At 31.4% G+C, this 17,908-nt stretch overlaps 2 protein-coding genes and 1 long non-coding RNA gene across 25 annotated transcripts in view; 2 read left to right on the top strand and 1 right to left on the bottom strand.

Moving 5' to 3' along the window:
• The window catches only part of br (broad-complex core protein), a 132,061-nt gene extending 126,548 nt beyond the window's left edge, over positions 1-5,513 (top strand). For 15 of the 23 annotated variants that reach the window (XM_076419862.1, XM_076419867.1, XM_076419900.1 and 12 more), the window contains one exon: positions 1,200-5,513. In XM_076419862.1, the coding sequence (XP_076275977.1) occupies positions 1,200-1,519 (320 nt within the window). In that variant the 3' untranslated portion in view covers positions 1,520-5,513. Of the gene's footprint in view, positions 1-1,067 lie in introns of all 23 variants that reach the window. The other 8 variants (XM_076419898.1, XM_076419885.1, XM_076419893.1 and 5 more) reach the window with 1 other exon arrangement.
• Positions 5,514-12,720: 7,207 nt separating this feature from the next.
• On the bottom strand, positions 12,721-15,381 carry NO66 (Bifunctional lysine-specific demethylase and histidyl-hydroxylase NO66). Its single transcript, XM_076419857.1, has 7 exons — positions 14,648-15,381; positions 14,341-14,593; positions 14,137-14,264; positions 13,950-14,082; positions 13,631-13,891; positions 13,359-13,561; positions 12,721-13,034 (listed from the first exon to the last, which is right to left on the bottom strand). Exons 1-7 carry the CDS (start codon positions 15,267-15,269, stop codon positions 12,853-12,855), a joined length of 1,782 nt encoding a protein of 593 aa, XP_076275972.1. The 5' UTR covers positions 15,270-15,381; the 3' UTR covers positions 12,721-12,852.
• Positions 15,382-15,597: 216 nt separating this feature from the next.
• Positions 15,598-17,443, top strand: LOC143206965 (uncharacterized). The gene is made up of 2 exons (XR_013008575.1): positions 15,598-16,009; positions 16,066-17,443. It is a non-coding gene; the product is annotated as an uncharacterized LOC143206965 (long non-coding RNA).
• The last annotated feature ends 465 nt before the right edge of the window (positions 17,444-17,908 follow it).

The following is a 17,908-nucleotide window of genomic DNA, read 5'->3' as shown; positions in this document are numbered from 1 at the left end:
TTGTTAAACTAATATTTTTTTTAAATAATTATACACACTTCAACTATATTTTATTGTTATTTTATTTTTAAGTTATCTTTTTTTAATTTTAAGTTTTAACTTTAAGTTTTAACTTGCTTCTAGAACTTAAATTAGTTGTGCATAATATATGTTATTTCAAAGTCAATATAAAATAAAAATATATTTATCATAGGAAAAATTAAATAATGTCCAAAATTTTTTGTAGAAAGATTTGTAATAATAAATTCAAAACTCAAAATAAGTTTACAGTACTAAATTTTAAATTATTGCGTATTAATTTTTCACATTTTTCAATAGAGAAACCATTTATAGTTCTTGAAACTCTGAAAAATATATATAATATTGTATACATAGCAATAATATATTTTTGCGTAGGCCATTATAAACCTTTAAGTTTAAAAAAGCTGTTTCATTAGTAAAGTCATATCTCGACCAATTTATTTGCACTAAATAAGAAAATATTATTAAATGATGCTTAAAACTATTTTTTAATAATTATACACACGTTAAATATATTTTATGAACAAAAATATTTCACATTGTAAATACTAAAAATTGTATTTCTTAACTTGTTTTAAGTGATTATAGAAATAAATATTTTACAATTTATATATATTATTTACACATTATATATGTTATTAATATATAGTATTATATAAATTTATAACTTTTCCAGTAGACACTAGCTTATTTTTAAACTATATCCATATAGGCGTTGTAATCATATATTATATTTGGCTTTAGAGAAAGACGGGAACACCAAAATGTAACATTATTTTATATTTTTATTATTTATGGCCTCTATTACATAATTATTAACAACAAAAATACAACATCTTGGTTTTTTGTTTGAAATTTTGTACAAAATGCGCACAGATTAAAGGGAAGGGACATATAAACTAAAAAAAACTACCAAGTTCATGCAGAAAATGGATCGCTTTTCACAAATAACCAACTTTATCGAATGTTGGGAAAAAATGAAACTAAGATCCCCATAAAATATCGGCAAACCGTCAATGTCAACCGCTTTTTGTACTACTCCTTAGCTCCCAGTGTTGCCAAACCCATACCGCCGCTTGATGCCTGCTTACCTCCGTGTTGTGAACAACCCTGCACGCCTCAGCGCATGCCCAGTCCCTACACTCAACAGCCCACCATAAGCGAAGGTAATATTCCAGGAACGATTCGAATGCCGCCCCCCACCAGCGGCGGTATCAACGAGCCCCAAGAGTGTCCTTACTGCCGACGCACCTTCAGCTGCTACTACTCGCTGAAGAGGCATTTCCAAGACAAGCATGAGCAGTCCGACACGTTATACGTGTGCGAATTCTGTCATCGGCGATACCGCACAAAGAACTCCCTGACCACGCACAAGAGTTTACAGCACCGGGGCTCAAGCGGTATGCTGAAACGGCTGCTGAAGACGACGGCGATCAAAAGCGTTCTGGGTGTAGCAGCCAACGTGAGTCCTCCGCACGGCGGTCAACGGATGCAGTAGGTCGTGCAATTGTGAGAATGCACACAATGTCCCTTTCAAAACAGTTTTGCCACTTGAGAAGAGATCGAAAGAGTTTTGCGTTATCCGATGGAAAAACATATCACTTAAATGTCTCTCTTTCTCGTCACAAAAATCTAATAATTCTAGAGGTCACTGCCTTAAGAGTGACGGCCTAGCCTCAAAAAAACAAAGTACAAAATATGCGTAGTAAAAGAAAACGTTCTAATTTTGATATATGTACTGTTTGTGTTTTTCTTTTTTTTGGCGAAACCTCAATTCTTCCTACTGTCAAAAAGCTTTCTAGGTTGGGATCACTGCACAAAATCATTAACATATCTTTACTCATATCACGTGACTAAAATATACATTAAATACGCCGTTTGCGATCACTTTGACCGAAAGTGATTCGGACGAATCATTTCGCAACCGTCTTGAACTGGATACGTCGGAGCAAGCATTCCCTTATTCTGTGTTTCTGTGATTATTCGTTATTGTGTCTTGAACGCAACTGAGACTTCTACGTGGCCAAACCTTCAAACGCGTCTCGAGTATTTATCATAACATCAAACAGCGTACATCACTTCAGAAGTGTAACGGCAAATTCGATGGTAAATACTTTGATGAAACCTTATTGCTCATTAGGATTTTTTTCAAAATATGAACATTAAAGTAGATAGCGGAAAACCCTACTTTTAAATTATAGGTACTACTAAGGTAAACTAAAAAAAATAATAATAAAATAATTGTAAAAATGAACGTAAATTATGTTTTACAAATGGAACCTTTTTTATCTTCTTTCCGTGACAAAGGGGAAAAAATCACTACGGGCTTTGAAAGCAAAACAACATTTCTTCGGTTTGTGTTCAATACACGTGTACGTGTGGACCGAGATGTGCCGAGAAAATGGTTCGATTGCTTCTAATGCCTCTTAATTCACATATCTTTCCAGGGTTTATATATCTTGTAAATAAGAAAAAGAATGTGCCAATTTTTTAATTAAATTTTGGTTAATTAACTTTTTATAATTGATATAGTTAATCATATAAATATATATATAATATATATAATTTTTAAGTCAGTATAGGAATGTGTATGCCGACAATAGAAAAATCTACGTGGTCTTGAGCTATGTTTGGGCGATTTTATAAAATTACACTGAAGAGAGAGGAACGCCCAAACGTTGTGATTTATTTTGTGGTTTTTTATATTAATGTATTTATTATACTTTATCGATTGTTTGAAATTTTTGATATTTTTACCAAATTTCTGTGATTTTTTAAAAATTTAGGTTAATACACGCTCGAGAACACGAAGACAACATTATAATAGTGATAACTATGCAGTCTTTAAAATTCAAACTTTTACCTGAATCCCATCCACTATCGAATTAAACTTACGTGTATCAATAATTGCCTAACCTACCCCGCATAAGGAGGAACTTCCTTTTTTAAGCTCATCCAAGTTATAAACAACGCTAACGATTATAAGAATATGTAGAATTAATAATGTAAATATAAATCAAGTTTGCATTTTAAAGACTTGATTTTATCGCACTCTACTTACGACTCTACTTGATCTGAAATAATAGGCACGATTATTTTTGGAATAAAATGAAATTTAAAAAAAACCGTTGAGCATACATTAATGACTGTATATTTAGTGCTGTGAATTTCTTAATATCTATATTTGGGAGAAAAAATTATCGTCTGACTAGGTTTAAATGAAATTATTTATTTTTGTTTTGTGATATGGCCCTACCAAAGACGTTTTTTTTGGAAAAATGAATACAATAGAGTTAATTAACAATCAAAAATAATCTTGAACGTGCCATTTAATAAAAGAAATTTTCAAAACTTTATACAACTAGGGTAATCAATTCGTTTTAATTTTTTAGTATTTTTTTAGAAAAAAAATGCTTTTATTCTTATTCTCATTCTTATTTTTCTGTTGTAAGATTGCCGTATTGTTTAAAACCGTTTAAAATGGGTCATTATGTAACATAAATCGTGTTAATTTTAATTCATTCACCTAACCAATTAGAAGTATATCATCAGAACGTCTTATTTCTATTTACAGGCATAAAGTTCATACATCATTAAATTGTCAATATGTTATTGATGATTATTTTAGTTGTGTTGTAATTCAAGATTTTTACGTTTTCAAATAATATTGTTGTATAGTTGGATATACAATTGGTACTAATATAGGTGAAAATTAAAATTGACGGATGTATACGAAACTAACAGACAAATTGTATAGGTTGTTTATCTGTTTTGATGTAAAAAATATTTTCATTATTATAAATTAGTTGTTAGTTGTAAGTTTGTACAATTAAGCGTTACTCGTTATTATTAGATAATAAAAAAACAAGCATATCTATATTCATGCCAAGCATATTATACGATGAAAAAGTAAGTATATCAAGGAATTACTATACCAGTATTAAAAATTCGTACCTAAAAAAATCTATTAAAAAATCTATGAGGTAGCAAAAATTAAGATATTTTACATAAAGAATATTTCTTATGTATACACGTTTATATAAATACTTATCTTTAAAAGAAACCTTTGGACTACAACGTTTAAAAAGAAATAAAAGAGCCTACATTTTGTTTAAAAATATATATATATAAATTGGCGTGGAACATAGACGTTAGGTGTGCGTTAACATGCATGTATAAGGAAACCATTTTAACTTTAAGCAAGAACAAAAAGTGTAACACTATTACCTTTTTAAATGGCAGGATTTCCAAAACAAAACATTCAATATTTCGTCGATTTCAACTTGTTTTTCCAGTAACAAAAATTCTGGGTCTAAACAACAACTCAGGGATATAGATAAACCTAACTTATTTTCATAAACTATCAAACTTTAGACTCAGGAAAATAAATTAATTAAATAAACTTCACACAAGTTAAAATGGTTTTTAATATCCTCAGCAAATAATGTTTTACCTCACTGCCGCAAATTATATCCATTATTTGAAAAGCTTGTTTTTATTGAATTTTATAAAAAGAATCTAGTACAGACACTAGAATTTACTTGTTTTAATTTTACTATTATTTTCAATTTTAATCATTAACTTCGGCAACGTGAGTTCTGCAACCAATAATACATATTAATAATGCACTGTATCTTCCCTGGGATTCTTGTTTCATGTTATCTCGAATGTTTCGTGAATTAGTGTACTTCGTTCATTAATGGTATTAATGAGTATTGTTGACTGTAAACTCAACTATCATGAATTAACATGAAGGAGTTAACGCTTTAACTCAAAAATTCTAGTGTGTACCAATCTGTATGTAACAAGTTGCCTTGATATCAGTACAACACATACTTTTAACTACAAAGCTATGACATACGCTTCGAGTGCGAAGGACATATCAGTCAAACTGCGCTTTTAAGTCCTTTAAACTTGAAGCCTAAATATGAAAAATATTACCTCAATACTCAGAATATCCGCAGATGTACTTATATTGTAAAATGTATTTAGTGTAAGAAAACCTGGAAAAAAAACTAAAAAAAATAATTGTACAAACAAAATTTGATTTTGTATCATTTGAATTTTGGAAAACGCTGCATTTTATTCTTTGAATAAATTACAACATGAATCCTGCCTTGACAAATCTATTAAAAAAAAAATAGCGTAAAATGCAGCATTTGATAAAGAGGTACAACTATTTTTTCTTTCACAACTTATTGATTAGGTATTTTTTAAAAAGCCTGTAAATACTTTCCGTAGTGGTACTTTTGCTTTTGGGTTGATTTTTTTAATCATTATTAGCCGGTATAAGTGGTTATTCATGTCAATGGAAATAAAAAGTAAAGTATTTTCCATTGGGATGATTACACCAACTTTATAAAATGCTTCCACGATTTTATGTTTTAAGAATTCATTAGCTTTATTTAAATTTTATAATTAGGACTAATCATTTTTGTTATAAATATTATTACAATATAATTGTTGGTGTAATAAAAGTATTGAAACAATTATATAGTATAGTTTGATTTCCACTAATATTTCGGTTAAGCAATAACACACTCATTACAATAGAAAGAAGAAATGTAAAAAAAGTAAAAGGAATAATTTTGAATTTTATTTATCAAACTTGACAGAGCTACGATCATTAGTAAAGGTTTATAAAGCATATACTATAAATTATTTTTATTTTATTTTCGGCCGGTAATATAGGGAATGTAAACATAAATTTCTCCATTTTTTCATATTCATAATTTTTTTCACTTTCATAGATATCCTAAAATAATGAGAATAATATTAGGTTCAGTAAATCCCATCCCTCCTCTCTTAAATCTCCTCTATTACTTATACTTAACCACAGCAAACTACTGTTTAACTTTAAAGAGGCGTTTATTGCAACAAATTGGTATATATTAATCAAAATATCTGTTACGAATCACTTATGATTCGGTGCGGGACGGAATTAATAATACCACTTATGGCTTTCGAACTTTGTTTACATCTCTGATCTTTTATACAATTTTGAGCAGCCTGGATACAAATTACAGCACCCTCTACTAATTCTTCTTCTTTTCTACACTGGCTCTTGTATCAATATAAACTATATATTTAACACCCCATCTCAATTTAAATGTATCTAGCAATTAATCAAATAAATCAAATGGTGAGGATTTAACTTTAATTAATGATTTAATTCAATAAGTCTGCACAATTATGTGATAAACAAACGTAACCATTAATTTTCTTCTTTAAATATAATTCTCTGAACACTAAAAAAAACTTTCAACAATCATAGAAGTAGCAGCCAAAACACTGTCCACTTTTAATACCAATTATTTAGTTTGTTCTTGGGTTGCCTATCATGCGTATGTATTTGCCTTCAAATAAATTTATTCCATGCCACTGGGTTACCTTTATAAAATGGTATGAATCCATTACACCTTTTCCTAGTTGGTTACCATCCCAATCTTCGGAATTTGCTCCTTCAAATCCACTATCGCCTTACCAGTTTTCTTAACTAGTTCCTTCAAGTCCACTATCGCCTTACATATAAGTCAATGGTCCTTCGAACTACTGAGGTATCGTGAGGTAAAAGGAGTACTTTTTAGAACTTTCCATGCGCCTTTTATTGGTCCATCTAAATATCTTCCAATCTATCTATAGCTTCTAGTACAACTTTAATTATTTCTTCACTGCCATCTATATTAAAGTTGACTTCCATTAGTGTATCAAATTGATCTGTTTAGATAGGATCTTGTAACTAACGAGACTTACATAAAACTGCATTTTAATCCTCTATATAGTAACCTTTAAATTATTTCTGCACGATTGCTGATGTTAATGTTAATATGAATCATTGTAACAATATTCCACGCTGAATTCCTCAAGCAGTAGTTAAATTTTGTGTTTTTGATGAATCTTTAACATCCTCTATCTCCTCTATTTCCATTCCCAGTAAACATTCTAGTTCTTCTATACTTCGTAAAGACTTTCCATTAAATCCACTGTTTGCCTTTATGTCATTTTATTAATGCATCAGCACTGAGTACTACCGAATAATTACTACCTTTTGTGAATGAACAATAGTCATAATCTTATTTCTCCAACTGTAACTTGTTCGTCATTTGATTGAATCTTATATGCCAACATTTTGATGAATTTCTTACATATGGTTTACCTGAACAATGCTTGATTTAATTGTTGGTATCCTATTTCGGTAATTAAACCCTCTGATTTTCTGATATAGATGTTTTTCAATTTAAATACACGATTGCAACATAATTTGCTTTATCTTCCTGTTTTGTTGAATTGCATCTTCTCCATTGGTTTCAATAACTTTTTACCCTACGTGTGGCTCTGTCGGACACCATGTTTCTAGCTTACTAGTGCTTCACTGTTCCTGTAATTCTATTCGATCCCCTGTTTCCAATTTTCTAATGCTTCACTGATTGACTGATCACTGATGATTGCAATGTTCCTGTTTTATCCTACAGATTCTGTTGGTCCTCATGTTTTTAATTTTCTATTACTTCACTAAACCTTGCAAATTACACACACCTGCTTTACTTAATTCTTGATTACTCCATTGATTACAATATTTCTTTCTATCCTATGTATAACTGTAGATCACATGTTTCTATTTTCTTTCTGTTGCATACAGTCATCTTCCTATTTCCGCTTCCCTTCGTGAATATGTATATATTATATACTTATATATATGCTTTACCGAACTTTACGTAACCTCCATTCGTCTGCACTCTCCATCTTTAGCCCTCTGCTTCTTCCCATTTATACCGAGAAATCTGGGCCCATGACCTGTTACGAATCACTTCGGAACGGGACGGAATTAATAACACCATTTATGGCTTTGGAATAAAAGAGAAACTTTATTTACATTTCTGGTCTTTTATACAATTTTGAACAGCCTCGATACAAATTACTGCGTCCTCTTCTTCCTCTTTTCTACACTGGCTCTTGTATCGATATAAATCAAACACTTCACAATATCTTCCATCATTTTTACAACTTTCTTGCCATTTTTATAACATTTTCGCACTTCTTCAGCATTTTGAATCTCTGTGCCAGACAACGAGTAAGCCGAAAGCGACAGAGTATTCCTTTTGGGCTATAATAGTGCAACTTTCGTCACAACTCTTGTAACGTGTGGACGAGCGTTGTCATGCAAAAGCATGACATTGCGGCCATTACTCGCTATTACTCGTCTTCTTTGTAACAATATGTTATTTAATTTGTTCAATTCATCGTTCACTTCTTTAAGAATGGTGTTATAGCCTAGTGCACTATCCAACTCTTCCTCTCACTCCAAGTTCCAAGCGCAGGCTTCATCATCTTACTAACACCGTATCTCACTTATGGACTTCACTAAAATATTATTATCCTATTATTATTATCCTACACCTATATAAATATATAATCAAATCCAATTTGCATTATGGCTACTTCCCGCATTTGAACCCCTCACCCAAAGCTAAATTAACTTTGAATACCACCGAACGCGCCACTTAACCATCTGCATCACCCGAACCCTAAGATGGAATCAAAATATATTTCAATGGAAAATATTCCCACCTTAGCTATCTCCTCAATATATACACTCTAACGTTTAGACATGCCCCATCATAAAGTTTCCCTTTTGGACCTTCAACAATTCCATTGTTGCATACAGTAAATTCTGTGATTTCGGCCTGGATTTTATATCCAACGGCATCCGATCAGCTACACAGTCCCAAATCCTCTACACCGATGGATCAAGGAGCAATGAGGATGTGGTACGGCTAGTCTATATATCTCCACTTCCCTAAACTTTTAGCCTACTCGAGCACACCACAGTTTTCACTCCTGAACTGTTTGCCACTTGGATATCTCTTGAATGGTTTTTAATGCGGCGAATGAATGGTTAATCTGCACGGACTTACCACGCTAAGTAGCATAGTTCCCTTTGCCTGAATTCCGTGTCATGGAATTAAGGAAAGTGAAATGGTTATTATCATGGCCAAATTTATCATTTTATTAAATCTAAATTGAATGGCTCTGCTGGGCTGGAAGATAGTAAGAAGTTGTTGTCAATAAAACACTATTTCTTCTCCTTTTTTATCCTTTCCACAACCAAATACTCTCAGAGATGTTGTGGCTCTAAACACTCAGAGAATTGACCATTCCATTCTTTGATCCCATTGAGAGCTTGATCAAACTTGATTTCCCTCACCATTTGTCAGACTTACTCAAAACTTGCCCAAGCTCCTGAGATTCCTTGGAATCCTTAACCATCATGATCTCTACGCAAATTTTGCTGTCTAAATCCACTTGTCCTTTTAGATAATACATTCCATACAATCTGTCCCATCTGCACTTACTCTAAATACCTAATTATACTTATTTCAATAACTATTATATATAGATCTGTATACATATATGTTTGTTTAGTCCTGCCTGTTACGAATCACTTATGATTCGAGAAGGGACGGAATTAATAACACCACTTATAACCTTGGAACAAAAGTGAAACTTTATTTAGCTCCCTGGTCTTTCATATAGACTCGATACAAATTATAGCGCCCTCTATTAACTCTTCTTCTTTTTTCTACACTGGCTCTTATATCAATATAAATAATATATAACACTGCCCGTTTTATTTCATATTATGTTATTTACATGTATATTATAATCGTAACCATATACAATAGCGTCACAGTCGCCATCTAATAAAGATGTGTTATGGTAACAAAAATCGATCGATGTTAGTAGCCATCCGCAATAAAGATTTAACAGTTCGTAATATACTACACGATATGCAAGTCTATATGACCACAAATATTCTGCCTCGAGATCGAAGATCCCGGACCCGATGAACCCATGACGTTTCACACTTGGGATTTTCGTAACACTACTTTTCATCGCTAGACACAAAAAACTACTATATTACTGTTTTATCTAGCAAACAATGAAACCGTTATGTCGAAACGATTCAAAATTTTAGATTTCTAAAAGTATACGATGAGCTTCGGCAGCAGATTTCTTTAAATCAAACAAACGAAATCAATGAATATCGAAAATTCACTCTTCAACGTGCCATGATTAACATTAGTATACACTAAATAAACTCAATAACGCTAATGTAGCGACCAATACAAGCCTTTAGGCTACCACGTATTCACCTACATCAAGTTCAAAGTTCACCTATATAAATACCGCGACGACGTCTCGCCATGTACAGCTGAACCAAGCGATAGCGTGGTACAAATTTTGGCGGCTACAGATAAACCCGAGCAAAATTCAAGCTATTCTATTCCACCGCAAGAAGGAGTTCAGTGTCTATCGCCCCCAAATCGATAAAGTCCCTATCTCATGGCTCCAGAAAGTTTCATAATTCGGTCTCCAGTTCGACCGCAGATTCCAATGGTCATCCCAAATTCAGCACGCCACTTGCGTCGAAAAGGAAATGGCGTGTACAGCCTACTATTTCCACTACTCTGCAGAAAAAGCAAACTTCCAATCCCACAGAAAGCGACGATGTATAAAATGCTAGTCCGTCCAATCTGCCTCAACGGAGCACAGGTGTGGTACAGATATGTCTCGGAAAGACAACTTGAACTTTTCTTTTCTCTACATCCTTGTAATAGTACCACTTCCACAGCGCTGCCGTGCTTCCTTTTGCCTAACCCAATATGCTGTCCACTCCCCCGTCGACCAGATGTACCATTTAACATCGAAATAAACAAATTTTTATTCAACCAGTGTTTTCAGTTCCCGTGCGAATTCCTTCCACAAAATAGTAATGAGTGTTCGGACAAAACATCGCATCAACAGACATACATTACGACCGACCAGACGAACATTCGTACAATAAATAGAAAAATGTCAGGTTAGGTTGTATAACAATGGTTAAACCATTGTTATGACGTCAAGCCTCTTCTTCTTATCGCGAACTGGCCACAGAATAAGATTAACCAAAAACGAGAAAAATAGATAGCAGAGGCATTCATCTTTCGACGTTCAAGCATCTTACATTCAATCAACAATCATCCATTCAATAATCAAACATTCATAAATTTTCATTAGTTAATTAGATGTAAAATAGTTAGTGTTATTAATAAAGTCTTAAGGGAAATATAGTTTTATTCAATAAATTATACGAAGACCTCCATAGAATTATACTTTGCACTTTCACTCAAGGAAAAATCTGCTCCGAGTTTAATTTTAAACATCTTACATTTTTCCAAACTGCAATTAACACCATATTCGACGTTATTTATAGCGTGTATTGACTGTTTTATTAGTGGGGGTATCTCTCGTAGTATCCTAAGCACCTGTGGATTCTATTAAAGTATTGCCATGATTTCAACGAATAAGGAATGCGTTATTTTGCAATCTAATTAACGTTATTTTCTTCCATTTTCAGAAAAAGCATTTTTTTCTTTATACGTTTCGTTCTTACTAATAATCGTCTTTATATAGTCTATTCAATAAAACGGCCAATGCATATCATCAAAATGTACGACGCCAAAACATCACAATGTTGCTGCATTAACTTAGAATTTTGTTGCCGATTTGTAACTTCTAATTATTATCACTAGTGTTTTAAAGAATTTTCTTTAAACATTTGACAACAGAGTCGACCAGTACCAACACAAATCGAATTTTATAAACTAAATCAGATACATAGTCCGACGCATCAAATTAACGCTGAAGTTTAAAACGAATTTTGCATTTTTAGAAACTACATTAGGCAGTATATTCGACATCATCTATGATATGCATTGGCTGTTTTATTGGAAAAGCTTAATATAATGACACGAGTATATTGTCTCATGCGGATTTTCATCCTATCATTTAATACATTTGAAAGTGGAAAACCTATGCTTCAAGAAAACGTGGTACACAGTGAACGCCCTGATGGAAATGCTACGTGAACGATTTCCTACTATCTTTCGCACAGGTAAAGTGAATTGGCCAATATTTCTGAAATCGAATTTCTCTGCAGAAACAACTAACCGAATGACCGGATCAATCAGATTCAGCCGAATATATGTAACGTTAGGCCAACGATTGAATAAATCGCCACCTCCATAAAAATAAATTAAAAGTTGTTTTCTTAATCCTACACATTCCATAACTAGCGTTGTTGATATAATCCCAGGAAAATCATAACCCTGTTCTTTTTTGAATTAATTCAATTTTCCGATATTCACTTATCATAATTGCTTAGCCGTGAAATATTCAAATCTCGCGTCATCCGAACAGGATGAAAATCCCGCCTTCTTTCGCCAAATTGTTTATAAAAATAAATAGAGAGCGACTCAGTTGAATCCAGTATTTTAATTGCCCGAACACCTTCACCAAATCGATTCTACAAGATCGGTTCTAACATTATATTGAAGATCAACCGTCGGTTCGATAAATCGTTAGCTCTTTCCATCAAAATAATTTTAAAGTAAATTTATTTTGTTTTTAAAGGCTATACTTACCAACATACACAGGCCTTTCAAATTATAAAATGAAGTTCAACATCTAACACACAGCCCACATTGAAAAACCCAAGACATGAACATTAATAAAATTTGGAACTTACATTCTTAGCAAACTAAGAAGAAATTTTAACTCAGTGATCATAACAAAAAGAAAAACTTTTTGTTGCATATTATTGTTGGCTGTAATTTCAATGACTTAATACATCTAACCAATGGCTTAACTAATATTGCATTATTAAATAGCATAGACTTTATTATACATGAATAAACTTGGTTTAGTTTTTAATAACATTAGAACTTATTTTTATACATACACAAATTTTAATAGCTTTTAAAGTGATATACAACAAAAATACATTTTTATTTATTCACTATAGCTTTCTATTATTTCTTCTAAATCATCACTGCCAATACTACTATTTTCACTATCAACATCAGATGATATATTTAATAGAGGTGATTCAGTAACAAGCAAGCCTCTTTCCCATAGATCTGACACTAACTGTAATTTGGCTTGTTCATCTTGTATTGGTATATCTTCAACGCCTATAAATTAAAAATTCAATTTAGAACTTGCAGTACACTAGGCATGATGTTTAATTAATAATTCTTAATTTGATTGAGAAGTGGTAGTGAAAACAGGGATCAGTTGCTAGTCTAACATTTAATGCAATCTTGTTGCAACATAGCTTCTCTCAACATTGAGATTCAAACAGTTTTGATTTATTAGCATCCCATTTTTTTAAATGGTTAACATAAAGAACATTTGTAGTGCATATTTGGGGTTACTAGCTTTTTCGAGAAAAATATTGAATATAACAAATACTATTAATAAGCAAATTATCAATTAATAGTTTTTCATTTACTTACTAATAAATTCTGGATACTTTTTTTGTAAAACCTCAATTCCTATTACTAGTGCACTGTCTATTTCCAGCCACTGTTCCTCTTCTCCATGATAACTTTTTGCATTTTCTGTGCAATAATATAACTTGTAACTATCTTCCTCTTTCACTACTCTAACAACATAATATCTTAGAAGTCTCACACTTACATCACTGCTAATTTCAAACCTACAAACAAAATTTAACAATAATGCAAAATAATTTTTCTATATATATTTCTGTATAACTAAAATGTACCTGTTATAAACTTTCCCATTTTTCATATAATCACCATCATATTTTGATGAATGTTGTGCCTCTTCATTTGAATATAAAGGTGGCATTGCATCATGCATAAACTTTTTTCCCAACCTATCTGCTGCAGAATCAACATCTATATAATCAACAAGTGTATTTACTAGAGATTTTATTTTATTTATTATCATTTTCCTTTTGTTGGAATCTTCATTCCTGTTTACTAATCCCAACTGTTTTAAATAATGTAAAGGTAACCCTTTCCTAATAAAATATGTTATAGAAAATTCAAAGTTATAGTATATCCAATCTATATTTATACCTAAATTCAATATTATTAGCTGCAGCTTTACTTAATGCTTGTGGTAATATATGCTCCATTAAATCAACATAGGCAGTATGTTGATAAACCGACACCGTTATATGTAATGAATGATTCTCTTCGAAAGTATGTCCTGAAAAATTAAATACTCTTAATAAAATGGGATTCTTAATAAAGGGCTCTAAACCTTCATGAATTGTTCCTCGTGGAAAGTAAAGAACATCCCCAGCATTTAATGTTACTTCCATAAATGGAGTATCTAGATCTTTAGCCTTAAAATTTATACTTGATTCTCTCGTTAGTACATCTTCATCTCTAGCATAACGAAGAACAAATGTGTTGGCACATATTAATATCAATGTTTTATTAATTAAAAATAATATAAGCTTACTTTGGTTTATACAACTTCCAATGCTTGGAACCTTCTAACTGAATTATAAAAGCCTCAATGTCATCAAAATGAGGTGCAAATCCTTGACTTGCTGGTGGTGTTAAATAAACATTAGTACCAACCATGGTTCCAAAATATTCTTGTAAATTTGCAATTACAAAATGAACATGTTGATCATAAGTCTGAGGATTTAATACTCTAATACTGCAACCATTTGAATAATAATCCCATAACTGAGAAGCAACTGCTCTCCCTTTAAATAATGGCAAATGTTATAAGTCAGTAAAATAGATAATAAAAAATTTACCTTCAGGATTAAGTACCTCCTTTTTATCATTTTCATAAACTACAACATCAACATTCCTAGTAAAATGTAATGGATATTCTCTAAGTATATTATCAAGTTTACTGGAACTGAAAAAATCTCTAAAATAATCTCTATCTGATCTTTCAATATGCAACACATCTTTTTCCCAATAATGCTCAAAAAAATCCCTAGGCTTAATCGGATCTAATATCCATTTAAAGACCGCTAAACTTTGAGTTACCGGATTTAAATTAGAATTTAACGATGAAATACTTTTAATTATTTTACTTTCCTTATTTTCTCTAATTAGTGTATTGGATTTATCTAATTTATCAATAATTGGGATCAATGTTGGAATTTCTTCATCAGAATGTGAAGCACCATTAAAAGAGAGTTTATCACTATCTTTGCTTTGAGATTTATTTTTTTTTTGCAATTTCTTTCTTTTGATATTTTTAGTCTTTGAATTAGTTTTTTTTGAAGTATCAGATACATCTACAGACTCTTTTACTTTTTTGGCAGGCCTCTCCTTCATAATTTTTGTTTTCACCTCGCGGTTTCTTTTACGCTTCTTTAATTCTTTTTGTTGATATACAGCAAATGCGGGCATTAAATCATCCATATTAAAATATTACAGATAAATTAAAGCCAAGTAATATTTTTAAAAAAGTTCTAACTATAAATATAACTATACAGTCTAGATACTTTAATCAACTCAAATCCACCATATATATTTAAAAATTTAATGAGGTTATGTTATACCCTCTTCCTATCGTGACATTGAGGATTAGGGGCATAGAAAAAATAGAAATTTCACAGTATAGGCGACCTTGGGGAAATGTTTTGTTTAGTTCAATCAACTGTAGCGCTGCGATCGCAAATTGTGATTGGCAGTTTAAATTGCAGGTGCCGCCACTAACATGAAATGTGATTGGTCGATCAAATTGTGTGAAATCAGCATTTTCTATAGGCGTCCATTTTTATGTTTGTTGTTTGTAGGTTATGGTTTTTGTTTAGATCACGAAATTTTCGTTTTACGTTGTGCATATTTTCTGTTTTACATTAATTATTATGGGGTAATAATATAAAAATTGATGACAATACGTCAGTGTAGTAAAAGATGTAGTGTACCGGGGTAAAATTCTACTACGGAAATTAGACATCGTTTCCCAAAGAATGATCTCGATACTTTCCAAAAATGGGTTGATCAAGTAAATAATAGTAAGTTACCTGGATAAACCACAATGCAAATATATCAACGTCATGGTGTTTGTTATGGACATATTAGTGAAAAATTTAGAATTATCCTTCCTTCACGAACAGGTATTTGGGTAAATGCATATCCATCATTGGTTTTATCAGGTACATATAAAATTATCTATCTACTACATGTCTGTTTATATATTGTTTGTTTACAGAAACTCAAAAACTTATGAAGATGTTAGTAGTAATAAAATTCAATTAATCTACCAAGTTGTGCGTATGTTGTCAATGTGATGTCTCTACATAAAGAAGTCTTACAAGAAGGTAATAATTAATATAACTGGATAATTAGTAGTAATAAATACTACTTTTAATTGTAAAATATCCCTAAAATATTTGCAATACTTTAACTTTTTAGAACAATCAGTGTTCAATCATTTTATAGTAGAGGAATTATATATTTAAATTTGATTGCCTTGTTAAGAAAATATTTGTTATGGTGCCATCAATTAAAAATGTAATTGCTACTTTTAGGGGATTTATTAACTTAAAGAAATCTATTTTGTCTAAATTTACAAATAACTACATTTGTTTAACAAATCTTAACCAAAATTGCTTAAAGATTTTTGTTGGATCTATTAGAGGTCATAGAGGTAGAAACAGCATCCTTCCCCTAGTATGTTCGAGAAATTTCTAAAAGGGCTCATCATTTCATTTTTTTCACATCATTCGCCCGGAGCAAATTGTGAAGAAGATGAACATGTTGGCGCTTTAGATAACTTACATTATTTTTTAACTGGAGATGTAGCATCACCAGAGGTTGTAGAATCACCAGTTGAGTCTATATTTTCAGTTCCAGAGAACTTTGCTCTGAGGAAAACAAGAGTGGAACGTTGCACGTTAGTCTATATTTCAGGCTATTTGATAAAACTTCTGAGAAAAAAGACAACGTGCAATATCTGTCTACATTCTACATTAAGTAGTTCCACAGATCAAAAACTCGATACTGATTTTATAGAAGCGATGCAGCCGCGTAGACCCAAATTAACAACTCCATCAAGACTGTTTTACTATACTGTTTGTAGATCTTTAAGCTATCTCTTTTATTTAATACCTAGATTTTGTCATAAAAATAGCATATCTGTTATTCTGAGAGATGTCTTAAAAAAACACATAAATTTTAAACGTTTCAACTGCCCAGTCCATAGCGATTTTGAAGACCACATTTTAAATCTTATTGTCAAATGTTCATTGTATTTTTGGGTTAAACAAGTTAATTCAATATTAACAGGGAAGGACTTAAAGTTTACCTTCAGTATAGCACAAATACAAGATAGAACTCTAATAGATCCTATAAAATTGATGGCACTAAACAAATACGAAAAAGGGAGCAGGCGTTATAGAAGAGTATTTTAATTATTTTGTCTGGAGTATGGGGCTTTTAATTTTTTTTATTTACATTTTTGTAGTTTATTTATTTTTGCTTTTTGCAATTATGTATATTTCTGTTGTTTTTTACTATTATTTATATTATTTACATTTATGTATATTTGTATAGGATTTTATTTTAATAAATTAGTTTTTTAAATTAAATTCGATTTTCATTCAAATATTATTGGCCAGCAAATGTGACGTCATAAAATAGTCACGTGAAATGGCTGACCAATCAAAGCAAATTATTTTCCTTACAGGATTCTATATAATATTTTTAAACTAACCAATCAAATTCACGTTGTCAGCGCCACCAATGATTGGACTAAACAAGATTTTGCCCCACCACTTAGCATTGTAGTTGCACACCCCTGATTAGGGGTTTTGGCCACCTAAAAATTATAGATATTTCGTTACATAGATATTTAAAAAATTACCGATATAGCGTTTTCGATATTTTTTCAAAAATATTACGGAGGAAAAAAATATATACATTTTCTAAATATTTTAGAGTAATGATGGATCTTTAAAACTAAATACCAAAATTCACTAGCTAAAAAATTATCGATATATCAGCCAAAAATATGGAATATATTGAAAATAGGAGAATTTAATTTTATTTTACAT

The sequence above is a fragment of the Rhynchophorus ferrugineus genome, unplaced genomic scaffold (genome assembly GCF_030347505.1).
Source record: "Rhynchophorus ferrugineus isolate W39M unplaced genomic scaffold, kcgeb_rfMv2 rfM1, whole genome shotgun sequence".
Classification (NCBI taxonomy): domain Eukaryota; kingdom Metazoa; phylum Arthropoda; class Insecta; order Coleoptera; family Curculionidae; genus Rhynchophorus; species Rhynchophorus ferrugineus.
This window is presented reverse-complemented; position numbering and strand designations above follow the sequence as displayed.